Source organism: Phodopus roborovskii, unplaced genomic scaffold (genome assembly GCF_943737965.1).
Source record: "Phodopus roborovskii unplaced genomic scaffold, PHOROB, whole genome shotgun sequence".
In the NCBI taxonomy this organism is placed as follows: Eukaryota; Metazoa; Chordata; class Mammalia; order Rodentia; family Cricetidae; genus Phodopus; species Phodopus roborovskii.
The window spans coordinates 3,845,387-3,871,353 of record NW_026126459.1 but is presented as its reverse complement, the minus strand read 5'-3'; the positions used below and the strand labels follow the sequence as shown (position 1 = coordinate 3,871,353).

The following is a 25,967-nucleotide window of genomic DNA, read 5'->3' as shown; positions in this document are numbered from 1 at the left end:
CTGCTTCTCCTTGCAGGTCTCAATTCACTCCTCTACAGCACCTACCACTGCCTTTTGTCCCCCTCTTCCCCAGCAGAGGAAGAGGCAATGGGCACTGGTGGCCAGCGTCGGGGTGCAGGCCCCCCAGATGGTGGCTGGGGCTGGGTCGTGCTGGGTGCCTGCTTCGTGATCACCGGCTTCGCCTACGGCTTCCCCAAGGCTGTGAGCGTCTTCTTCGGAGAGCTCAAGCATGACTTTGGAGCAGGTTACAGCCACACAGCTTGGGTGTCCTCCATCATGCTGGCCATGCTCTATGGCTCAGGTCAGCGCTCCTCCCAGCACCCCCTGGGGTCCAGCATCTGGGGTAGGGGATCTAGAGCCTCAGCCCTAGAAAAGAGCTGGTAGGACACATAGATGGAAATAGAAACCCCCTCCTACTGCTGGCCTGGAGGGATTTCCTGCCAGCAAATCTACACTGGGCTACATTAACCTGGAGAAGCATTCCAGCTCCCCCCAGCCCTGATGCTGGAGTTTAGAGAGGGTGGGAGCCTTCAGGAGGATGGCAATCTGGTGGGATACAGAGATGAAGAGGGGAAGCCATCCTTCCTATTTTGGTTCTGGGCTCTCAAGAGGGTAAGGGATAGGTGGCTACCAGAGGATGGACGGATGGACAGACAGACAGACAGACACACACACCATCCTGTCTGCCTGTTAAGCTGTGTGACATCAACCAAACGCTGCCCTCTTTGTCTCTGAAGGAGCTGGGGGAAGGGGGAGGGGAGTATATACTTCTTTCAGACCTCAGAGGTACAAAGCAAGGCCTGGCATATTTTCTGGAGGGAAGATTGGTCTAACCTGGGCAGTGACCCTGCTCTGCCCACAGGCCCCTTATCCAGCATCCTCGTGACGCGGTTTGGCTGCCGTCCGGTGATGCTGGCTGGTGGGCTCCTGGCTTCTGCGGGCATGATCCTGGCTTCCTTTGCCTCACGCCTCCTGGAGCTGTACCTGACAGCTGGAGTGCTCACAGGTGAGGGCATCTAGTTTCTACCCTGCAGGGATGTGGGTGTTGTAACCCACATGTGGGTGCGGGTCTGGAGTCCCTGCTGCAAGTCTTTCAGTTCCCAGCTTTCCCCAAAGGGCACCCCCAGCTCCCCGAATTACTTGGCTCACCATCCCGGGTTCGAACTTATCCTCCCGGTCCTGGCTCAGCCTGGCCCTGCCGCTGAGGCCATAAGGGGCACCCCAGCCACATCGCCTCGCCTGCAGGCCTGGGCCTGGCCCTAAACTTCCAGCCATCGCTCATTATGCTGGGGCTCTACTTCGATCGGCGACGGCCCCTGGCCAACGGACTGGCAGCGGCAGGCAGCCCGGTGTTCCTGTCCACACTGTCGCCGCTCGGCCAGCTGCTGGGGGAGCGCTTCGGCTGGCGCGGTGGCTTCCTGCTATTCGGTGGCCTCCTGCTACACTGCTGCGCCTGCGGGGCCGTCATGCGGCCCCCACCAGGGCCCTCGCCTCCACCACGCCCAGACCCCGCGGAGGACCGCGCGCCCTCCGGTGGCCAGGCTCGCCGCCGCCTGCTGGACGTGGCGGTGTGCACCGACCGCGCCTTCGTGGTGTACGTGGTCACCAAGTTCCTGATGGCGCTTGGGCTCTTCGTGCCTCCCATCCTGCTGGTGAACTACGCCAAGGATGCAGGTGTGCCTGACGCAGAGGCCGCCTTCTTGTTGTCCATCGTGGGCTTTGTGGACATCGTGGCTCGGCCGGCGTGCGGTGCCCTGGCGGGCCTGGCACGCCTGCGACCCCACGTCCCCTATCTCTTCAGTCTGGCCCTGCTGGCCAACGGGCTCACAGACCTGATCAGCGCGCGTGCACGCTCCTATGGTACCCTCGTGACTTTCTGCATCGCCTTCGGCCTCTCCTATGGCATGGTGGGCGCACTGCAGTTCGAGGTGCTCATGGCGACCGTGGGTGCACCCCGCTTCCCCAGTGCCCTGGGCCTGGTACTGCTCGTGGAGGCTGTGGCAGTGCTCATAGGACCGCCCTCTGCCGGTGCGCACCGTAGAAGGGTGGCTAAACAAGGGATGTAAGGGAAGCCCTTTAGCTAGAACTTTCAGGAATGAGAAGGCAGCCCTCCTTGCTGGAAAGCCTGTTTGGTGGACTCCCTCCACGACCAGGGAACTCCTCCACCAATCAGGGACCACCCCAGGGGGTGAGGATGGAAAAGCCAGAGGTCAGTCTCAAGAAACAATACACACACAAATAATCATCTAGCCAGCTGGCTAGATGTCTTGGGCATGACACACATGACCGAATGTGTGTGGACTTTAGCCCCCCAGCCAGTAAGGCAGAATGGAACCAGCCCTGGCTAGGAACAGAGAAGGGGTGCTCAGATGACAGGTGGAGAGGAAGGTTGTTGATGACCTTTTCTGCCAAGTCCTCTCTCTCTGCTCATCCCTGTGTAGTTCTGCAGGTGAGGACACAGTGTAAAAGGGCTGGGGGCGTTGCCTGGGGAAATATCACTGAACAAGTGAGGCCTAAGCTAAGATGGAATCGGTGTAGACAGGGACACTGAGACCTTCCTGAGCTGTCTGACTATACTGAGAAAGCAGGGAGCCAGCCTTAAGTGAAAAGACCACAGGCTTCAGGAGTGAATAGTAGATGATGAAGCCCAGGCTGCAACAGAGACAACCAGATGGCAGAGTGTCCAAGCAAGCTCACTCTGCCTACTTGACCCAGCAAAAAGGCAAAGTCCCTGAACCAATGTGTGGGTACCCTCTCTCAAGTCCACCACCCCAAAAGCCTCAAGGCTGGCCCACCCAGAAGCCCAGGGAGCACCTGCTGTTAGGTGGATAGGGAAAGAATGCAGGCTCCATGATAAAATGAAGGGCACTCCAAAGCTGAGTATGGCCAGAGAAGTGAGGGACTGAGACTTTGGATAGAGTGAAGATATAGTCATCAGGAAACTTCCTGAAGATCACAGCCTTGTGTGGACACAGGAATACTCTTAAGAGTGAAACCTGTGGATGAACAGCCCAGTGGGGACTAGGATGTAGCTGTGGCAGCATGTGTGCCTAGCATGTGTGACACCCTGTGTTCAGTGCCCCATAACAAGAACTAGCCCCCCCCATACAGAGATACTGTGCCCAGGAAAGGAACCTGGGCAATGAAAGGATATGAGGCCTTTTCTAGAGCACAGGCAGAGGTGCCTAACCAGCTCTGTTTGGATGGCTTATAGCTCCCGATGAGGATGCTGAACCAAATTCCTATAGACCAGATTATGCAGAAAGAGTTGGGGAGCCCTTAGTCCTAGCCAGGGCTAAGCAGGGTCCAGTCCAACGGCTATCTTCACACCCACAAGCAGGCCAATACACCTGTAGGCTCTCTCTGATGTGGAGGAGGAAACCTTGTATACTATAAAAGCATCACCTCCTCAGAAGCATTAGAAAGGGTGGGGGTTGGTGACATTTGGGACCTCCCAAGAAAGGATCCATGTGGAGTTTTGCATGTAATCAGGAATAAAGATAGGGCAAATGTGTGTCACCAGTAAGCCCCATTGAATAAGTGGAGGGGACCATGACAGGTTGTTAACCGCCCACCCCCCACCCCCAGGCCGCCTGGTGGATGTCCTGAAGAACTATGAGATCATCTTCTACCTTGCTGGCTCTGAGGTGGCTTTGGCAGGAGTCTTCATGGCAGTTGCTACCTACTGTTGCCTGCGCTGCTCTGAGGACACCCCATCAGGTCCAGCTGCTGAGGGAGGAGCCAGTGATTCTGAGGATGTGGAGGCTGAGAGGGACTCTGAGCCAATGCCTGCCAGCACTGAGGAGCCTGGCAGTCTTGAGGCTTTGGAGATGCTAAGCCCCCGGGCGGGGTCCCCAGGACCAGAACCAGAGGTGGAGGCAGAGCCTGGGCTGGGTCATGATTCTGTGTAGACGTCAGGCAGGTGGCCAGTGGGCCTGGTATATGGGGAGGCAGCCTGGGGTGGTCCCTGGGGGTACCCCATGTGCCAGGCTGTTTGTTCCCAGTGAAGCTACTGTGGACTGACAAGTACACAAGATAAAAGCCTACCGAAAGACACACTCTGCTCCTGTACCTCTGCCAGGGCTTGGGACACCTGAACTAAGAGAGGGGTAAGAAGAGCCATTGGAGTTCAATAAGAATGGTGGGGGAAACCCACTAGAGACCTAGGGGCTGGTGGGGATGCTATAGGCTGAAGCACGCCTGGCCGCCATCTGGATGAGAAATACATCGGCCAAGGTCAAGGTCAGGAGTGAAGACCTATCCTGGGTTGTCTTCATGTATAGATGTCAGAAGTCAATTCCAGAGGGCATGGGAGCCAGGTGGCCAACAGCAAAACCTTGGGGACTCTTGAGGTGTGTGTGTCCCCTCACTGTGTGTGTCTTCAGAGATGCAGTTTAACAGACAGCTTTGCTGAGCCCCATGTGGATGGATGCTAACAGGCTATCGCCCTCCAGCCTGAGAATCACACTTCCCGCAGGACCTGCAGAACTCAAAGCTACCAAGCAAGGGTGCTTTTCCATTTTGCCAACTTTGCACATTCCTTGCCTGTTCTGCTCTCAAGATGGCCATATCCTGTCCTAATGGGCATTTCAGTGTGAAAAGGTTGCAGGTGTGTGCCACGCCCAGCCAGGCAAAGCAGCAGGGAGACTACTGCCTAAGGGTGGCAGCACCTCCCTTGTGTCCCCTGGGCCCTGAACTGAACAGGCGCTCCTGGAGTAGTCTTGCCAGCCTTTTGTCACCTGATCAGTGTCTGTTCTGCCCCCTTGCCCAAACAAAGGTTTACTTCACAACCAGGTATACAGAAAGGGTTGAAGGGAGTGCTCAATGATGCTGGAAGCAGCGGGAGCGGGTGACGGTCAAGGCTTTGGGACCTGTAGACTCAAGCTCAGCTCCACTGTTCTCAGGTATGATCCTGAGCCTTTTGACCTCAGATGCTATGGGAACAAGAAAGCTGCTCCTGTAAATGCTGTGAGAGATGAGTGGTGGACATAGAGAGAACTGCCTAAGCCTGTGTCCCACCCTCCCTCATGACCCAGGAGGCAGCTGATATCTGGTTGCAGAGGAGGGTCTGAGCCATTTGCAAGGAGCCCATCCATTCTGTCTGGGTTTCTGTTTATTCAATACAGGCCCAGCATCCAGCCCTTGAGGCTAAGCCAGGAACAAATAAATATAGGCTGCCAAGGTGTGCATGTGGACTCGGGGGCCAGCCTGGTATGCTGGCCCCAGCCTCGGATGTCCACCCGGCTCCCATTCCCTGCAGGCTTGGCACCACCGAGGTACTCACAGGACAGGTCCTGTGCTCTGCCTGTTCCAGCCCCTCCTCTTTTCTGTCCAAGGCCCAGCTCTCCCTCCAGCTGGGAGGTGGGAATGAAGGACGGGGATGCCAGTCCAGGTCCCAGGCTGCAGCCTGGGTTCACTGTGCGAGGACAGAGGAGCAGGGAGGCAGGCGCCCCGAGCCAGCAGGCCTTTATGCGCCACTACACGCCTTCACTGTCCTACAGTGGCCCCGCCCCGTTCCCGATGCGGTCCTCCCGCTGCCCTGCCCCCCAGGTCCACTTGAGGGGGCACTCAGGAGTCACACCAGCTTCCGCCCTTGTCCATGGGCCCAGCAGCCCCGCGTGCATCCTTGGACATTTCCCTAGCTGCCCCATCCTCCTCATCCTCGTCCTCATCCTCTCCATCAGTGAAGCCACCCTGGTTAGGGCCATAGGCTAGAGTGGTGTGTGCCAGGTCCACCTCAATGGGGAAGACGTCAGCATCCCGCAGCACCGCATAGCAGTCATTGTAGTACTTGGACATGGTAGACACGAAGCGCTGCAGCTGGAACACGATGTCCTGGACTGGGGCAGGAGGTGGGCAGACAGGCCCAGTGGTACGGGTGCCTCTAAGGGAAGACCTGGAGCTGGCCTGTCCTTCCCACTGGGACACTTCCTGAGCCCCAGGCCTAAGGAAGGATGGAAAGGGGCCCTGCCTAGTTGGCCACCTAGTCCTCTAAACTCCGAGCTCAGGAAACAGAGAAGGCTGTCTGAGTGAATGGATCACCAACCCAAGCCCTGGCCCCAACCCAGCCAGGTTCTGGGTGGACTCCTGCCAGGGCCTGGCCCTGAGGCCCTTGGGAGACTACCCTCTCTAGGCCTTACCTCTGATCTAGGGAGAGAATGGCACCCACCCTGGGGCTAAGTGCCAAGAAAGGACCAATTGGGGTAGTGCACAGGGGCACTACAGGCTTCCAGAGACCCCCCTCACCATGCTTCTGGTCCAGCAGCTCCATCTTCTCTAGCACATCCTTGCGCATCTGGGAGAAGCGGGCTCGAGCCTCCTGACGGCAGCGCAGGATCAGGCGGTACTCATAGTTGCCTGTGCTCACTCGGTATAAGGGCTCTCCTAGGGCCTGGGGCAGGCAAGCTTATCAGCTCTCCTGGGTTGACCTGGGCCTCCCAGTACAGATGGGGCTGGAAAGATGCAGGGCTGGCCCAGCTCACAGCTGTACCACAATGGGCTTTCAGATGCCAATGACAGACAGAAGCTCACAACAGTAACTTTGGAGGAAGAAAATCAACCACAGAAACATGAACACAGCTCACAATAAATAAATAAATATTGGCCAAAAGATGGACCCTGATTGTAAACAAATCACAAATTAGAAACAAAAACCACAACAAAGAACAACCAGGGGCTGGAGAATGGCTCAGTGGTTAGAGCACTCATTCTTGCAGAGGCCTGGGTTGTTATCAGCACCCACATGATTGCTCACAACTGTTTGTAATTTTAGTTCCAACTCCCTCTTCTGACCTCCACAGGCATCAGCCATGCAAATGAACCCCCCCCCCCCACACACACGTAAAAACAAAAAACAACTTTTTTTTTTTTTTTTTTAAATCAAAGCATAGCTCAAAACTGAAATCAGCTATTTCCTGCAGGAGCCTCACAAACTTGGGATACCTGTCTAGAGCATGCCTGGGGAGTCAGTCACTTCATGGCAAACGAGCTGGTACTCCAATCCAGAGGAGCTGGTACAATGGGCTGACAACCCCAAACTAAGACCCTAGGATGCCTAACATACCTAAAACCTCTGGTGGACCCAAGGCCTTCTGAAGGCTAAGTATGGGCACCCCAAGCCTTCCTCATACCAGCCTGGGTCCCTTTGGTACTCACGATGCAGCTGTATTCCTCGTCGTCCATCTCCTTTACCTTTAGACAGTAGGACTGTGTGGGAATGGATGAGGCCAGAAGTCAGTGGCCAAGCTTCCTGGATGCCCATACTTATGACTCCAGCTCCCCCGCCCTGTCTCCCTATGCCCTCAGGTCACCAGGGAACATGGAGACACAAGTGAGCAGTGGTCATACAGGCCACCTAGGTCTGGGCCACCTAGGAAAGGCTGGAAGCAGGCACAGACAGAAGCCCAGGAGAGGGGCAGCAGCCGGGTGAGGAACTCCTCTGGGAGGGTGCAATCCCAAAGCAACCAAATTCAGGTCTAAGGGAGATGCTCTGGGGCTGTAGGATGTGCTCAGTGGTACAGCACCTGCCTAGCATGCATAAGGCCTGGGGCTCTATCTGCAGAAAAGCAGATCCAAAAGGCACTGTGTGCGGTGGTGCTGGCGAAGCCAAAGAACTTGGGAGCTCCTTGAAGACAAGTGCACAGGCCTAGTAAAGGTGCAAGTGCCACAGCCAGAAGCCTGATGCCTTAACATCATTTTCTGAGCTTTTTTGACAATCATACTACCATTTAGGATTCCAAATGTCCTTTGAAGTATCCCAGACCTAGTCTAAGCTGTTGCTAAAGGTGACAAGTTCCAAGGAGTAGACATGATATAGAATGAGAGCTCTCCTGCTCACTAGGCTCTAGGTATCTCTGAGTTCCCTGGTGTGGGAATGCAGAGTCTAGGCTGCTTCTGATTAGTCAGGCCTTTAACCCACACTCCTGACCCAACAGAGGTCTGCCCTGCCAGCCCTGTCATGGCTGCTTATCTCAGGGCTGGCTTCCAGGGTGGGCTCACCCAGCTGGCCAGCACTGCAGGGCACTCACCAGGTACTCGAACTTCACATCCAGGTATTTCTTGATGGTGAGGCGCGTATCAGGGATGGCTTTATTGAGGTACGTGTTCAGGTCTGTCAGCATCTACAAGGTTGGGTGACAAATGGCACACATGTGTCAACCCTTCCAGTGGACTCAGAAATCTGACAAAGGGCATGTGTTAAGGTTAGAAGACTATGTCAGGCCAAGGGCACATTGTGACCCAGCAGAGTCTTGAGGTCAACAGAGACTCAGGGAGGCAGAGTGACTAATGGCTGGCTAGCCATAGAGGTGACCAAGTTAGTGTCTGCATCTGGCATCTGACTCCAGCCCAGAAACCCCGCTGTGCTAAGCTGTCCCTCCTGCTCTGGCCAGTGGGACATGCTGCACTCTGAGGGACCCACCGGTTTGATGGTTTTCAGTAGCCGAATGCCAAACTTCTCAATGCTGCGGTGTGCATCAGCAAACTTCACGAAGGCCTCACTTGCTGCTGGCTGTGGCTCCCGTACCCCAATCACAGAGAACACGTCCCCAAAGGCTGCATGACAAGTTTGCCTTGAAGCCTCCTTTTGACCCCCTAATGGAGAAGCCAGGGGCTTGCCGGGCAACAGGACAGGGGCCTGATGAGCAGAAAGCTAAGGTCTGCTCGAAGGGTCTACATCCGAAGGAGGTACATCTTCAAGAGGCCCAAACCATACTTTCAAGGAGCTGAATCCTCATTCTACATTTAGGCTCCGGGGGGACTAGCTTTTGTTTCCCCAAGTGCCCAGACAAAAGGCTAAGTGAAAATCTACAGTGGTCAAGCTAGGCAAGAACAGAGTATCAGACTGACTCTGCACCCCTAAGTTCAAATGCCAGGCTCTGCCACCACTTCCTGCCTAGGCTTCCTTTCCTGGACAGTAAATGGGCTTGTGTCTTTACTGCCCACCATGGTACCGAAGAGACCAAAATGAAAAGGGGCTGCCTGCAGTTTAAGTAGTATCAAGGTACATGGCGTCCTCCAAAAGCCAGCTGGACCAGATGCTCCATGATCACTGCCACCTGGTGTCAGGCTGGAGGTCAAAGCTGGGAGTTGGCCTTGGCATAGGGATGAGAAGGGCCCCAGAGAGGAATCTAGCCACACCTCACTGTTCGGTGTTACTGAGCCCTGAGGGACAGGGGTTTGCAGGGCCACATGGCATGTCTGGGGATGCCATTACCCCTGTGCGTCTGTGACAGCTCATAAAAGGCCCGTAGGAGATTCTTGGTGTGTTCCGTCATCCCTGTGGAAAGAGACCCAAGTGACAGAAGACTGAAATCAGGAAACACATTGGTCCCCAGCCCCATAGTCTACCTGAGGTCCTCACTGGGCATTAGGTCCCAGGCTTTTCCCCAAGGCCAGGGGATGAAGGCTGAGTTGGCCATCTATGTGGATCCCATGTAACAGGCAGCTGGGAGTGTCCAAAACTTTCTAGGTAGCTCCCCTACCCCACTGCCACTCTCTAGGACAGGGATCTCCAAGGTAGACTAGCAGCAGGTGGCCTACCTACCTTTATACAGTTCAGCAGTGCGCTCCAGCTCCTCCAGCCGCTTTACCAGCCCATCTGTGGAGGTCAAGAACAGGGGAGGCTGTGGCAAGCCAGGGAGGACAACAGCCCAGCAGAGGCTGAAGAGGGAAGGGTAGCCCCTGAGGACTAGCCTCTGCCACAAACAAGAACTCTAGGGTGGAGTTTGGGCCTGCAAACCTAGAGAGGTAAGAGCCAGGCACAGCTGTTTCAGGACCCTGTCAGGAGCCTCCCTCCACCTAGGGCTGATGGCCATTCCAGTATGGACTCTTCCCAAATGAGTGTATGAGGGTGGGTTTTCCCTAACCCAGACCCAAGGATAGCTTCCCATAGGCCCAGAAGGCAAACCCTGGGCCAGCTGCAAAAGCCCCACACACAGCAATTGGAGAGGAGAGCCTTTTGATCATGGCCAGGGCTGGCTGAGACAAGTGTACATGATGAGCTGGGGTCAGAAAGAAGGGATTCAGGAGGGATTAGAGGAAGGTCTCCCACTAGAAGAATTTGCTGATCACAGCCAATGGCCAAACAAATATAGAGTAAGTACATACTTATCCTTGAAACTGAACAGAGTCACTCAACCACTCGCTGCCCAAGCATACAGTGAAAGCTGAGAGACCCTCTCAGACTGAGCTAAACTGCGGAAGGGAGGCCAGACCAGCTGCCTGGGAGAAGCAGAAGGAAGATAGCTTCCTGGAAGAGGTCTGGATCAACTGAGGCACCTGGGAAGGACTCTCCCACCTGCTGAGCTGCCTGCAGCTGTGCAGTGTGCTCCTGGGTCCCAGCTTTGTGAGCTGTCACCCATGCTGGGATGAGTCTTGGTAATGAAGCTGTCTCTGAGTAATTTCTGTTCCTGTAAGTGACTTCAATAAAGCTCATTGATTCAGCATGTTGGACTTGGTGATACCTGTATTTTGGTCTGCCATGGGCTCCCAATCTGGGGTGAGTAGAAATGTGTTGTCCTCAATAAAAGTTTTGTCACCAGCTTGGCTACCACCCAGGCCCACAGGTGGGCCTTGGGTTGGCCCACCCTAGCATCTACCCCATCTAGGACCTTCTGGAGCTCCTGAAGAAACTGGTCCTGTGGAAAGATATCCACAGATCTCCATGACTCAGAATGACCAGAGAAGTTGTGGAAAGGATCCAATGAGGATGGTGTCCCAAAATTCAAAGTCCTTGAACCAGACCAGTGACTCACTGCAATGAACATTTGCTAGTAAAGCTGACAGGACAAAGGGGTGTACTGAATGACACACCAAAGCCCCCAACCACCAGGACAATAAAGAAATAAAGAGGTGATGGAGAGGCAGGAAAGGAGAAGTAAAGAGACTTTTCTGTTGTTGTTTTGAGGGTTTTTTGCTGTTTTGTCTTGTCTTTGCTTTTGTTTGCTTGCTTACTTGTTTTGTTTTCTTTTGTAGGGGCACAGTGGGGATGAGGGGAGGATATGGGGGGAACCGGGAGGTGAGCAGATTTGGGGTGCATGATGTGAAACTCCCAAAGAATCAATAAAGAAGTTAAATTAAAAAGTAAAAATAGCCAGGCAGTGGTGGCGCACACCTTCAATCACAGCATTCAGGAGGCAGAGGCAGGCAGATCTCTGTGAGTTCGAGGCCAGCCTGGTCTACAAAGTGAGTTCCAGGACAGGCTCCAAAGCCACAGAGAAACCCTGTCTCGAAAAACCAAACAAACAAAAAGAGATGTAGAACTCTTCAGTTCCTTCTCCAGCATCAAGTCCACGTGCACTCTGCCATGAAGACAACCGACTAAACCTCTGAAACTGTAAGCCAACCCAATTAAATGTTTTCCTTTATAAGAAAAAAAGTTCTGTCACACAATACCACATTAGGTCTGGGGAGTGACTGAGGTAAAACCAAGCTTCAGGCCCTGCCCTCGGGGCTCCAAGTTCATCAGAGGAGTCAGCCAGTAGCCAGTGACCAGAACAGGATGATGGAGAGGGTGAAGGGACAATAGCCACCTCAACTTAGAACAGTCTGTAAATGAGGGCAGCTGACTGGAGGGATGCAAAGCACAGGCATGGGCTTGGGAGCACAAGGAGCATGGCCTCCTTGGGCTCCCCAACTCTGGATATGTTCTCACCTGTGGAGATGAACTACACACACCTCTCATGAGAGGGTGAAGCCTTCTAGGCCCTGACCAGGCCCGAGGACACCTGCAGCCACACTGAGTCACCCTGCTGGGAGCCAGAACACTGAAAGCCCCCTGATGACTCCTGGCCCTTCTCCAGCCTGCACCTCATGGGCAGGGACCACTTGACCTATTCTACAGAGAAAGCTGAGGGCTGAGTGGTGGCAACTAGCCTGGAGTCACAGAGCCATGCCTGTGTGCAGAGCCTGGCTTTCCTGCTTTGATGTGGAGATTGCTCAGTTAGGGGCTTTTGAGTAGGAGAGGAGGGACACAGCACAGGCAGCTTTTCTCTGGACAGGAAAGCTGGCTGTGTAAAGGGAGAATGGGGGTGGGGGTGGGGGTGGATACCTTAGAGGTCTTTAGGAAGCTGTGGTGGTCCACAGCCTAGGTCCTGGCTCCCGGATGCATGAGCATGGGACCAGTAGGCATGGTTGTTTTTAGCTGGGCCATGGGACATCATGACAGCTTCAGTTTTAGAAATCCTATTTAAAGCTAGGGAAATTGCATGGTTAGGGGGAAACAACAACCAGTTCTAATTTCATCTCAATGCATGGTGACTACAGTAACAAGGATTTATAGGCACCACGGGGCTGAAAATAGCAGCCGCCACTTTGTACCCCATTTGGAACATGCTCAGGCCCCACCCCCACTCTCCCAGCCAATAAAGATCAGCTGAGCCCATGGTTTATGTGGGTATTTTTATCCTCCCCGAGTACACGCATAGCACTGCTATTTATAAGCATAGGCTGGCGACAGAAGGACCATGGGTTCCATCGGCCTCCTGGGGAGATATCCAGTGCATGTGTCTGCCTGTGTGTAAAGTGCACATGGCTTCTCTGAGCACCAGCAAGGGAAGTGGAGTCGAGCAGCAGCACCACCTCCTGGTCAAGGGCAGGGCTGAGGTGAATAGCACAGGGACAGATCAAGTGCATGCAGGGAGCACACAGGCAGTGGAGGGGGACTCACCCTGGCCAGGCATCCATGCTGGAAGGGAGCACCTATCCTCCCAAGTCTGTGTTGCCCCCACCCCTGGCAGTGACCTAAAAGCCCACAACTGACAGCTGTCAGCTTCTGCTCTTGGAGAGCAGAAGATGTCCCCAGGGACACAGAGATGTGACTTGGTTGTCCACACTGAGGCAGGGAAGGGCTCTCAAGACCTCAGCCATCGAGCTGGTGGAAGGACAACTCACCATTGCACAGGATGGCACGGCTCAGGCCCAGGGCATCGGCTGTGCCTGAACTCATGTTCTCCACCAGCCGGTGTTTGACTTTCTTCAACACTGCAAGAGAGAAGGACCAATGAGTGCTGCTCACCGGGTGTCTAGGCCTGAGCCCCGTCACGGCTGCAAGTTGTGCCAGTGGGTGAAGAAGACTGGGCCAGGGTTTGGTGTCTGGAGTGGTCAGGGAACAATGACTCTCGGCAGTGTGCCCTGAGCTACCTGTCCCACTCAGTCCCAACTCGGAAGAGTCAGACAGATAAAGATGAAGTATAGAGACCTGCTGTCTGCCACTGATGTCACTGAGAGCCCAGAGCTTATCTATGCTAAGGGGTGGCTGACAGGCCAGACAGAGCCTTGTCCCTTCTCTCTTCCAGCCAGCATATGAGTTAATTTGTGCCAAGGTGAGGGCTCTGGAGGTGGGTTCTCAAGCAGATTACATCATAGTAGTAGGCACCATTAAGAGCTACTGGCTGGTTACTGCATGTAACCAGCTAAGGTCTTGGAAGGCGTCCTGGGCTGGAATCAAAGGGCTCAAGAACAAGGTGTCAGACCAGATATGGTGGTGCACACCTTTAATCGTAGCATTTGGTAGGCAAAGGCAGGGACACTCTCTGTTCAAAGCAGCCTAGTCTACAGAGCAAGTGCCAGCACAGCCAGGGCTACACAGAGAAACCACTGGGGAGCTCATTTGCCCTTAGCCTCTGTCCTAAAGGGCTGAGGGCTGTAGGTGAGCATGCGTTTATCTGGGTATTCTAGTAGGAAACTGCCCAGCCTCTTGTGCCTCTCTCACTGTGTCATGTGGCTGATCCAGAGAGAGTGGTAACTAACTATTGCTGTCTCAAAGCTTCTACAGGACTGAGGTCTGCCCTTCTAGTCACAGGGACTTTAGTCACAGGGACTTGCCAAATAGTACACCATAAGGCCCAGTTCATACCCAAGTCTTCCTGGAAGTACCCTGCAGGAGAGCCCATGGAGGAGGGGGTTAAAACCAGGCCTGACACACAGTCTGAGTGGGAGGTGTGAATGCAGGGCCACAGGCCTGTGAAGAGCTACAGGGGGAGCACCTGGCTCCTCCTAGCCAGAGTCCAGGGCACACGGCTGCTCTGGCCTGGCTTACCGATGTCCAGGGACATGCCCTGCTTAGGGTCCGCCTGCAGCTTGTTGTAATGGATGGTCACTTCCCCCTGCAAGAGTAGCACAGACACAATTAGGATAGTGGCTCCCAGGCTCCAGGCCCTCCCAGACACTATTTTCTACCCACCTGGCACTAGAACACCAACCATAAGGAAAAGAACAAGACTTCTTGGGAACTCCAGTCCAGCAGGAGAGGCTGATGACTTGGGGATTCATTTAGTCCCATATTCTAGTGAATGCTCAGGGGAGAGATACTGACCACAGGAGGCCAGCATGGTCACTCTAGCCCTTGCAATCCTAAGGCCTTGGAGACTGGGACTGAATCTACTAACATAAACTTGGATTGAAAACTTACACCCCCAGCACAGATGAAGTGAACCAGTGTGGTCAGTTAGGGGCAGGGTGTGAAGGGGTTCCCTTGGGATTGACATGGCTCTGAGCTCTGAGCCCCTGCCTGGTCTGCCTGATGCCTGAGGGGCACTAGGAGGAGCTACAGAGGTCATCCTTTCCTTAGTGAGAACTAAGTACCAGGGTGACTCGGATAGGACCAGAGGAAGCCTGGCCCTCTGTCTGAATAGAAGCAAGAAGAGGAGAGTGGAGGCTGAAGAAATGACTCAGTTCGCAGCACCACATGGTGGTTCACCACCAATTGGTAAATCCAGTGCACCACATGGTGGTTCACCACCATCGGTAAATCCAGTGCCAGGAGATCTGATGACCTTTTCTGACTTCCAAGGGCAGGAAGTAAAATGTGGTACACATACATACTTGCAGCCAAAATGCACATAAAAATAAGTCAAATTAAGAATATATTTTTAAAGCAGGGGATAGTATGTGCTGGTCCTGGAGCCTTGGTAGATAGCAACAGGAAGGGAAAGACACAGGCCTGGATGGGGTTTGGGGCCTCAGGCACTGAGCCCAAGTCTACACAAGCTGGACCTCACCCTTGGCTCTGGGACTGCCTTATCATCCTGTGGCCTTGCACTCTCACACAGCTAGCTCGCTCGCCAGTTTGCACAAGGTTCTTCAGTGGCTGAACTGCCGGGGAACAGGAAAAATGCCATGCTTGTTTTGTGAGTGACAAAGACACTGCATAGAGCAAGGATCTCAGTGGAACATCTGGGGAGGGGAACTATCAGGAGAGAAGGGGTGTGGGCCATATCTATACTGGGTTCTCTATAGCCTAAGTCCCTGGGATATGGGAAGCAGTCCCCCCAACAAAACTGAGGGCAAACATGGCCTAGCTGTGGTCACTAGAGTTCACTGACCCAGAGAGGTCACTGCTGGCATCTAGCTGCCTCTGCAGCTCCAACCAGGGACATCACAGCTCGTCTGAGTGTTTAGCACTTCTGGGAGCTTAGAGGGGCCCAAGAGACTGGAATGTGTTCCTCATACTACTATATAAGTAGGCAGTAAGTAACCCTTAAGCTTGATTGCTTCAGCAGGGACCTGACAGCCTCCATTTCACACTCTGGAGCAAGCTTCCAGCAGCTCTTGCAATGGTTCAGTTACTTTCCCAGTGGTCTTACCTTCACCTCCTGGATCATCTTTGCCACCTCTACTTTGGTTTTCCCTTTGATTGACCTGCCATTGACCCCGGTGATCTCATCACCAGCCGCCACCGTGCCGTCCAAGGCTGCAGGTGTGTTGTCAAATACCTGTGGATGTGTAGAAAGTGGAGGACAATGGCATGGACCTGGGACCTGGGCAGGCCATGGAAGACAAAAGGAAAACTCTTCATTTCTTGGGAAGAAGAAAGAAGACAAGCTGTGGATCCCAACAGGTAAGATTTTTTTTTTCTCTATACAGCAAATACAGTGGCTCTCATGGCCCACAGGAATATGAGCCACCATGTCTGGTTCCTGTGTTACCTTTAGTTTCTAAATTTTCTTTAAAAAAAAAAAAAGAGTCATGTCTAAAGGATGTTTTGTAATTTTTTTTTTTTTATAACGTTTCAAGGAAAAATGGAGTAACCAAGCTAAGCATGTATCAATTCAGATCATACTACAAGTCACAAGCCATGACCAGCATACCATGGGAACTGTGAATACTGCTAGGAGAAAGCAGGCATCATCAGGTGGATGGACTCTATTGATGCTAGACTTGACCTCCACTGTGAGCAGATGGAGATTGGTGAAGCATCCCTTGGATACGTCAGTGAAGATGTTGCCTGAGATTATGAACTGAGGGGGTGGTGCCGCCCCACATGCCTGGCTAACAAGGGAGGATTAGGAGAAAGGCTGCTGGCAGAGGTGCCCTCTCTGCTCTCAGGCCGTCAGGGTGTGAACTGCTCTGCTCCTGCCATGAAATACGATGGAAAAACGAGTGCTTCCTCGAGTTTCCTGAAAGGTATTTTGTTACAGCCCAACTCAGAAAATGGGTACTAAAGAGGTTGTTGGTGTGACTAAGCATGGCCAATGGTCTGTAAGCTGGTTTGCAGAGGAAATTTAGAAAAGTTGGGAGGTGCATGTGGGCGCCATATGTAAGGAGTAAGGTTTTTTTCTCCCGCCGCTGGTCTTGTCCTGCCGCCGTGCCAGCCCCAATTAACACACAGAGACTCTGTATTTGATATTATGCTGTTGGCCTAGTACTTGTTTTTTTATCAGCTAGCTCTGTCTTAAGTATTAACCCATTTCTACTTATCTATGTATTTTTACGTGGTCTTCTCTTACCGGGGAGCCAGCAGACATTCTGTTTTCTCCAGACCCTCCATCTTGACTCCTCCTTCCTCCAATCCTCCTTGTCTCCTAGTCCCACCTATCTTGCTTTCCTATTGGCCAACAGTACCACAGAATCACATCTCCCATCAGTGTAGGCTAGAAAGCCCCCAATGTGGTAAAATTATCCCAGTGGGCAGTTCTGGTGGTAGAAGAGAACCGACTCCTACATGCTGTCCTCTGTCTTCCACTAGTATGCCACGGCATGTGTACACACATGCACAAACACACATACAAAACAGATAATGTTAAAAATAGAAACAAGACTATGGGGATATTTAGAGATAGGTAATAAATTTGGATCTGGATTGTAAGATGAAGATGGATGCTGTGGTTTGAGGTGTCAAGCTGACAAGATCTTGACAGTCTATTTGACTGGACTGAGAAGTGTACTTTGCTGTCACATGGTGTCCTAGGAACCCAAGGACCTCATGTGTGTCTGTGAGGATGTCTCCAGAGAGGTTACCTAAGGAAGTACATGAATGCAGGCACCACCATCCCATAGGCTGGAGCCTGGATAGAGGGAAAGAAGAAAGGCAGCCAGCACAGGGCACTCACACTCCTGTTCTCTGTTCTCTTGAAAGTGATGGTCCATATTTGTAGATGACAAGATGTGAGTAAGAAGTCACTACTGTCCACTACAATACTCACTCAGTGAGCTCCCTGAAAAAGGCCCAGGGACATTTTCATAGATGAAAAACTCTAAAAACCTAAATCCTAAGATTCATACAGAATATCAAGGAACTTCAAAAGGCCAAAATAATCTTGAGAAAGAATAATAAAGCTGGGAGACTCACATTTGATTTCAAATTTTCCTACAAGGCTAGAGTCATCAAATAATGTGGTACTGACAGAGGGGACTAGAGAATTAAAAATAACCTCTTGCATATACAGACAAGTGATGGACAAGAGTTCTAGGAACATTTGAAGAACAATGGTCAACTGGAGAAAGCAGAAACTTAACTTGTTATATTTGAGTTAAAAGGAAACTACAGTACAATGAATTCCTAACATCACACTAGCCAAAATAAATGCCAAGTTCTAGGTACAAGAGTCCCTAGAGGCTGGTTGATGGTGGCACACACCTTTGATCCCAGCACTTGGGAGGCAGAGGTAGGTAGATCTCTGTGAGTTTGAGGCCAGCCTGGTCTACAGAGCAAGTTCCAGGACAGGCTCCAAAGCTATACAGAGAAACCCTGTCTCAAAAAAAAAAAAAGTCCCTAAAATAGTCAGAGCTACAGAGGGGCATGGAAACTGCAGGGGCTAAGGAGAGGAGGGAGTCAGAAAGGCCATGCCCAGTCGGTTTTAAAAGATGAAGAGTTCTGAACTGGACAGTGGTGATGGCTGTACTACACTTTGAGTATATTTTAATGCCACCTAAGAATGGTTAAGAGGGTAATAAGTTATGTGGTATGTGTATTTGTGACAACTGGAGAACAAGAGAGGCAGTAAGGACCACACAGGGAAGGATGTCATCAAAAAGTACTATGTGAGACCCTCATAGAGAGGCCCAGATGATGTCACTTTCTGAGAACACATCACAGTCACAAACAGGGCTGTGCCTGCAGCTGTCACCCTGACACCTGAGATATAGGAAGGACCAATTTCTCAAAGGCTTGATACATAAAAATAAGGCACACATAAGGTCCAAGTAAGTAAGACAGAGTGCTGGTGACAGTGGATAATGGAATGACACCATCAAATTTCTAACCAAATCCAGTGAGATGCTCAGTAGAAAAAGGGTGGAAGGAGACCAACTCCCACAAGCTGCACTCCAACCTCTGCACATGCACCATGACACAGGAGCCCCCGCCACTAAATAAGTGGGTTTTAACATTTTTTTATTGATTGAGTTTTTGAGACAGGGTCTCTACATAGCCTTGAAGTCACAATCTGACTGCTTCTGCCTCCCTAGTGCTGGGATTAAAGTTGAGGGCCATCAAGCCCAGCCTTAGAATCTTTATTTAAAGAATAAAAATTAGGGGATATAATCCAGACAGTGGTGGTGCACACCTTTAATCCCAGCACTTAGGAAGCAGGGGCACAAGGATCTCTGTGAGTTCAAGGCCAGCCTGGTCTACAAAGTAAGTTCCAGAACAGCCTTGAAAAAATGGGGAAAAAATAAAAAAATTAAATTAAGGGCTAGAAAGATGACTTGGTGGTTAAGAGTACTTGTTGCATTTGCAGAGGACCTGAGTTCAGTTCAGGTCCCAGCACCGACACCGTGGTTTACAGTTATCTATAACTCCAGTTTCAGGGGACCTAATACCCTCTTCTGACCTCTATGGGAACTAGGCATGCCGGTGGTGCACAGATACATGAAGGCAAATCATTCACACATAAATCTAAAAAAATAAACGTTTTTCAAATGTTCTGATTGAAACTTATTCCCAAACCTAGAATCATTTTTTTTTTTTTTTTTAGGTTTAACAGACATTTATAGAACACATATTGAACATCCATATGTTATTAGTTCCACATGGAACCTTCTCTAAAATCAACCACATACTCTGTAATATAGCAAACTTCAATAGGTATAAAACAATTGGGATAATCCCTTGTATCTTTTTTTTCCCCTAGAATCGTTTTTTAAGTGTCGGGGATGGACCACTCTAGGCACATAACCTACCACTGAGCCCTCTCCAGCCCTTTGCCCTTCACTCCTAAACTTGAGCTCATGGTAACTCTGAGGAATAAGGGAATGACACTAACAGAAAGACAAAAGAAATCTCTAGAATATACATTGTCCATCTGCCCCTCCTCAGAAAGCCAGAGGACATGCTCCATCCAGATGGGGATGGAAGCCAAAAAGGAGGCCCTGGGACTGGGAATGAAGAGCAGAGGTCCCCAAGGGGTTAGACTGAGGACAGATGACAGACTGAACAAGGATGTGGCAAGGCTATTGAGAAAACAAGATCATGGGGGCAAATAGCAGGAAATGCCAAAGAAAATAAGGAGAAGCTCTGCTAAGAAGAAAAGATGGGCTGAGCATGGCGGACCAGTATTTCAAGGCCAGCTTCGGCTACATGGGGAATTTGAGGCCAATCTAGGCTACATGAGACTTTAGTCTTTAAAAAAAAAAAAAAAAAAAAAAAAAAAGTCAAGAAAAAGTCACCAGAGGACCAGCACCCACATGGTAGCTCACTACTATCAATAACTACAGTCCCAGGGGATCTGATGCCCTCTTCTGGCCTCTACAGGTACCAGGCATGGATGTGGTGTACAGACACAAATGCAGGTAAAACACCCACACACATAAAAATAAGCGTTGGGCTGGAGAGATGGCTCAGTGGTTAAGAGCACTGGTTGTTCTTCTAGAGGACCCAGATTCAATTCCCAGCACCCACATGGCAGTTCACAACTGTTTAACTCCAAGATCTGACACCCTCACACAGACATACATGCAGAAAAAACAGCAATGCATGTAAAGTAAATAAAATATTTAAAAAATTAATAAGTGCAAGCCTTTAATCACAGCACTAGGGAGGTAGAAACAGGCAGATCTCTAAGTTTGAGGCCAGCTTGGTCTACAACGTGAATTCCAGGCCAGCCTTCAAAGCTAGACAGAGAAACCCTGTTTCAAAAAACAAACAATAAATGGAAGGAAGGAAGGAAGGATGACACCAGCTCATCAGAAAGTTCAACCCAGGTGCTACAGACAAGTGAGGTTTATTTTTATCCCTTCTCCATCCCCTTGACCTCCAGAGCTGGACAGGGATTTAAAAAATGTTTCCTGAACATTACCTATGGTGCTAATACTGAGTCAGAACAGTGAATGTGATGGGAAGATGGAGTAAGAGGAGAGCTTTAGTTTAGTTTTAGAAGAGAACTGAACTCTTACCTCCTGAACCAAGAACAGGTAATCAGTCAAGAAAACAAACAAAACCAGGAGGGCTGGAGAGGTGACTCAGTGAGTAAGAGTACATTCTGTTCTTACAGAAGACCCACATTCAGTTCCGGTCCCCACGTCAAACTGCTCACAAATGCCTGTGACTTGGCTTCAGACGGATCTGACAGCTGTTCTGCTTGGACTCAAGTGCACACACACGCACATACACATAAAAGTAATAACAAAACTAAGGAGAGCAGGGGAACCATATCTGTAGTAGTAGCTGAAGGGCAGGATGAGAGGAAGGGCAGGAACTGCTGATGGATACAGGCCTTGTGCACCTGACTTGCTATATGCAAACACAACAAATCCCACCATGTTAGGATGCAGTTCATCCAAACAAACATGCCCTTTGGGTCCTGAACAGATGGGGCTGAGCAGGCAAATGGCCAGGAGGGACCTTGGAAAGGTCTCCCTCATGTCTCCTGGGACAGAGGAGACCAAATCACCCTCGAAGGTAGAGGTAAGAGCAGATAATCCTCTCAAAGACCCAGTGTCCTGTCTACCCCTGAGGTCTACTCTGCTAGATGCCCCAATAGGGTAGAGCCTGGATCCTTCCAAGGCCACAGAAATGTCACTGACTGGTCAGGCACCTGGTGAAGGAGGCCTCCTGACAGGCCTGCCCCACTTGCACACCACAGAGGACATATCACAGGGTAACTCCCCTAACACTAGCATAGCAGCTGGGAAAGGCATATCTGCTAGAAACCACAGCAGCTGTGACTAAGTGAACAGGCCTAAGTGCCTGGCCCTGTGTTTTGCCATTCTGTTGCATTTTCACAAGAATCCAAAGACATTTATGCTTACATATTTTATAACATTTATGTACTTGGTTTTGTTCCTTTTGAACATGTAGCCCAATACACTTATTTAACTTTTAAAATTTCATATGTACATGTGAATGAATGATTGAGTACCATATGCATGCAGGGGCTGGAGGCTGCAGAAGACGGCATCAAATCCCAGGGAACTTGAGTTATAGGTGATTGTGACTGCCTGATAGGGTGCTGGGAACCAAACCTGCGTAGCTGGGCATGACTTAGAATTGTTGATCCCCCCTACCCCCACCTCCCAAGTGCAGGGAGGTGCATGCTGCCACACCCAGCAAGGACACTAGCTCACAGCCTTCCCACTGCAGTTGGCAAGCAGATTCACTAGAGGCTGTTACTGAACATCTGTTACACTCTACACATGGACCAGACTAACGTCAGTCCAACACACATAGTATAGGCCAAGAGTCTGCTAGATAGCTAGATCAGAACAAGCTGCAAGCAAAGAACAGGTAAAAAGGAACAGGGACAGTGCCACTTAGGGTGGTGGCCAGTCTTGCTAAGAATAGACCTTAGAAACAAGTAGGGTCACTGAGATGACTCGGCCAGTAGAGTGCTTACTATGCAAGCCTGGTGGTCTCATGTCAAACTTGTGATCTCACAGTAGAAAAATGACTGACTGATGGTTGTCCTTTGACCTCTGTGTGTTTGCCATGACACCAGAGCACCCATACTCACACAGATCAAACACACATAAAAAAAGCAAATACCAATCATAAAATTTTAAAGAAGCAAGAGACTTTTGTGTCTCTGTATGTTTACACATGCAGGTGTGTGTTGGTTAGTCCCTCTTTGCTTTCAGACCTTTGTGTGTCTGTGTATGTTTCACAGCCAGTTTCATTCCTCAGGTATGAACCAATTTTTTTTTTTTTTTTTTTTGGTCTCAGTGTCTCTCTGTGGCCTGGAACTCAATTAGGTTGGACTGGCTGGCCAGTGAAGCCCAGGGACCCACCTGTCCCCACCCCCCCAGCACCATGCTGACAAGAGCACACTGCCACACCAGTGTTTCTCAGGGGTTTGGGATTGAATTCTGGTACTCACACTTGCAAGGCAAGCGCTGTACAGACTGAGCCATCTCCCAGCCTCTGGAGCTAGTTTTTTTTTTTGTTTTGTTTTGTTTTTTCCCAAAGTGGAGAAGTGCACCTTTTTCTGTCACACCCAAGAAGGGAAGTGACTCACTTTACCCAGGACCCTGCCCCCATCTCCAAAGTGTGCCTCATACCTGAACAATATAGAGACAGGGACAGTACTGGGCCCCTCCTCCAATGCTGATCCCAATCAGGTTCTGAGCATCCTTCTGCAGTGTGACCTTCCCAGGCACAGTGGGGATTCCTCTGGAAATAGAAGCAAGTGAAAGTAAATTCTGGAGAAAGGATGAGTGGAAGGAGCAAGCAGAGTAGCCTCTTCCTCGGCCAGAAAGAGCATTGATACCAGAGCACACTCAGATGTCATGCACTACAGGGTAGAACCCCAGATGCCATAACCCACTGTGGGCAGGCACTTTCTTTGCCTCTGTTCCCTTCACCCGTAAAATGAAATGAGGCTCCCTGGTCAGAAACCTTACATGAAACGTACGTGGAAGGCTCTCCCCATCCTAGTCCAAGGAAACAAAGATTCAGCCAGGCTCCATCCTTGTCCCCATTTTAGATACATACGGGACATTATAGCCACCTTCCTTTTGGAATAAAGTTACTCAACTATCCTCCAGCCATCTTCCAATTATACTGTTCAGTTGCCACCCGGCATTCACTATCAATGAGCTTATGTATGCCTTGTGGTGAACAGGCTCAGGTGTCAGCTTTGCTAACAACCAATGACTGCTCACCCCTAACGAAGGACTAACAACCCAGAAGGCCATGAAATCTACTCCATACTCTGGGACTACTTTCTAATTCTTGAAAGTCTACCTTATCGGTCATCTATGCTGGGGAGGAGGGTCAGTGGTATTCACACACAGCCTTTGCAGCCCTGGCTCAGTTGTCACCTTTGGAACACCTTCCCAGACCACCCCAACAGGACCATGCACTTGCTGTGTTGTGGCTGGATCATGGCATGGGGCTTGAATCGTGATTTATCTGTTAATCTGTCACACACACACACTTCCCAGAAGTGATGAACTTCTGGGATGTCGGGCCCATTTCTGCTTCCGTCCACTGTGAAGTAAAAGTGTGTGGAGCTAGAACACCCAAGGGCACGAGGGACCTGGGTCCTCAGCTCCCAGGTCTTGGGGAAGAAAATACTCACAATTTATCCTCCTCGATGTCATAGTCTAAGTCTGCAAACATGGTTCCAAGAGTTGGGGCCGACTGGCTAACTGCCCAGCTCGGGAGGGGAATGGGGAACTGGGTCTGGGAGAGAAAAAAAACACAGGGCTTCAGGGAACTTAAGTGTCCAGATGCCAGCCCCAAGCTCCCACCCCTCCCCCATCCGGGACAGCTGCACTCTGGTCCTCCCCTCTGGACTGGGGTAGGGAGCCTAAGGCTGGAGGCGGGTAGGTGATTCTTACTTGGTACAGGGGACGACCCCAGGCCAGGGCGATGGGCTCGGATTCCAGAATCCGCCCTGCGGTGTCCAGACCCTTGGGAGCCTCTTCGGTCGCTCACCGAGAGAGTCGGTACCACAGCCAGGCCTGGGCCAGGCTGGCACCTGGACCCACCTGCCGTTCCACCTGGCGGCGACTGCGACTGTCGCGTCACTTCCGGTAGGACGCGGAAGTCCCGCCTCTCCCGTTGGGTATTTGCCCCAATCCCTGCAGGCAACCCTTTCGTCTCCGCTCCGAGACTCTCTGAACCAGGAAAAAGAACAAGTGTTGGGGGGAGTTCGCTGTTAGTGTGAGAAAAAGGAAAGGAAGGAAAGGTCTAGACACGCTGGCGGCCCCGGACCCCTCCCTTGGCTGTGTCGCCATCTTGGGGAGGGCAGGGCTCTTCCCGGCTTCCTTAGCGGCACACGGGACCAAGCAGGCCCGGCAGTTGCCGGGGCAACGGAAGCAGCTTGGGGCCGACGAAGTTGAGTGAATGGCAAACCTCAAGACCTTTGCTCTCAGGTTTTCAGTACCGATTCCTAAGGAAAGCCTGTGTTTCCTCTATCTACCACAAAGCGTCAGAGCTGGAAGGTCCCCTTAAGGTCTCAGTCTCACAAGGAAATTAAGTTCCTGAGAGAGGGCGTAACTTTGTTTAGAGATGCTTACAGTGGGTGTAAGATCCAGATCTTGGTCCTGAAACCCCTACCGCCAGTCTGGGGTCCTTTGAACATCTGTGGTAAACTCGGAGCCACGAGAGGTATACTCGGGGGTCTTTTAAATGACAGATTTGGTTTGCCTTTCCTGCACGTACCTCGGTTTCCCCACATACATACTGTGAGCATTCAGTAAATGTTTCTGAAGTATTTTGGCAAAAGATCCCTCACACCGAACCCCCTTCTTAGTCCTTTGGACCCTGGAGTCCTATTGAAGATACAGTCCCCATAGCCCTGAGGCTCAACAAACACCATCAATACCTCCCAGTTGGGGAGGCCAATGTCATACATCCACAGACCCCTGTTGCCAACGATTATGTCAAATAAGGTCGCTGGGGGGAAATGGCCCTGCCAGGGCCACAGTGCTGGAAACCACCTCATTCAGGCAGAGTGGGACCAGTGCCCTTACCCAGATGTTAGAGGGTGCGTTAGGAGGCATGAAGTCCTTGTTCTCCCAGATAACCACTAGGGGAGCCAGAGGTGCTAAACACACAGGGTTGTCACTTTAAGGGAGAGATGTATAATCCGTTTGCCCAGAAGACAGGCAATGGGCATGTTTAATTGCTTGGTGATCTTTGCACTATCTGCACGGCTGAAACCACACTGGATACTTCCCCAGACCCTTATCTTGATCTTGTTTTCTCAGTTAATCTATACAACCCATCTTTATGGAAGATATCACTTGTACTTTACAGTGTAGTCATGTCTCAGGCTTTGATGTGCACATGGCTGAATAATTATCACCAGGATACTTTTTCACTGAATTGTGCTGTGTGTATATATGCCCAAAATAAAATCCCCAAGGAGAAGACTCTAAAGGCTGCACCAGCACTGGCCACTGAGTCATATTGAACCAAACTACCATCGTGCCTCTCCCGGATTGACACTCTGCTGGCCACAGTATTCACAGAGACCCCGCAGGGGTGCAGATGACTATCCACATGTCCTCTGGAGGTCCTCCCATCACCTGCAGGATCTGAACTGTCTCAGAAGATGTATTGAATGCCACCATGGCAACCATCTCCCCCTGTGTCCCCTGCTCTGCAGCTCAGATCACTGTCAGAGAATCCTAGTTCGTCTTCACCTCTGAGAGGGGAACAAGTCCTGGCAGCTACCCTGTGCAATGCACAATGGACTCTGAGACATGTGGTCAGTGGCAGGAGTGGCCTGTGGTTTTTGGTTTTGAGTTAATACCTCATGTAGCCCAAGTTCACTAGCTGAGAATGGCCTTAAAGTTCTGTC

The 25,967-nt window shown here is 51.2% G+C and overlaps 3 protein-coding genes across 4 annotated transcripts in view; 1 reads left to right on the top strand and 2 right to left on the bottom strand.

Annotated features, from left to right (window-relative positions):
• Positions 1-25,967, bottom strand: part of Micall1 (MICAL like 1) — a 210,913-nt gene that overhangs the window by 74,900 nt on the left and 110,046 nt on the right. The window lies entirely within an intron of this gene.
• On the top strand, positions 27-3,911 carry Slc16a8 (solute carrier family 16 member 8). Its single transcript, XM_051189365.1, has 4 exons — positions 27-301; positions 863-1,006; positions 1,246-2,028; positions 3,589-3,911. The coding sequence occupies exons 1-4, from the start codon at positions 88-90 to the stop codon at positions 3,909-3,911; spliced, it is 1,464 nt and encodes a 487-aa protein (XP_051045322.1). The 5' UTR covers positions 27-87.
• Pick1 (protein interacting with PRKCA 1) lies at positions 5,096-24,337 on the bottom strand. Of its 2 annotated transcripts, none has more exons than XM_051189360.1 (13): positions 24,148-24,337; positions 23,736-23,839; positions 22,714-22,825; positions 15,585-15,713; positions 14,039-14,105; positions 12,892-12,981; positions 9,545-9,598; positions 9,215-9,277; positions 8,420-8,553; positions 8,028-8,120; positions 7,156-7,206; positions 6,247-6,391; positions 5,096-5,840 (listed from the first exon to the last, which is right to left on the bottom strand). In XM_051189360.1, the coding sequence occupies exons 2-13, from the start codon at positions 23,774-23,776 to the stop codon at positions 5,569-5,571; spliced, it is 1,251 nt and encodes a 416-aa protein (XP_051045317.1). In that variant the 5' UTR covers positions 23,777-23,839; positions 24,148-24,337; the 3' UTR covers positions 5,096-5,568. The 2 variants fall into 2 exon arrangements, with proteins under 2 accessions (XP_051045317.1, XP_051045316.1); XM_051189359.1 differs by having other exon boundaries at positions 23,998-24,335.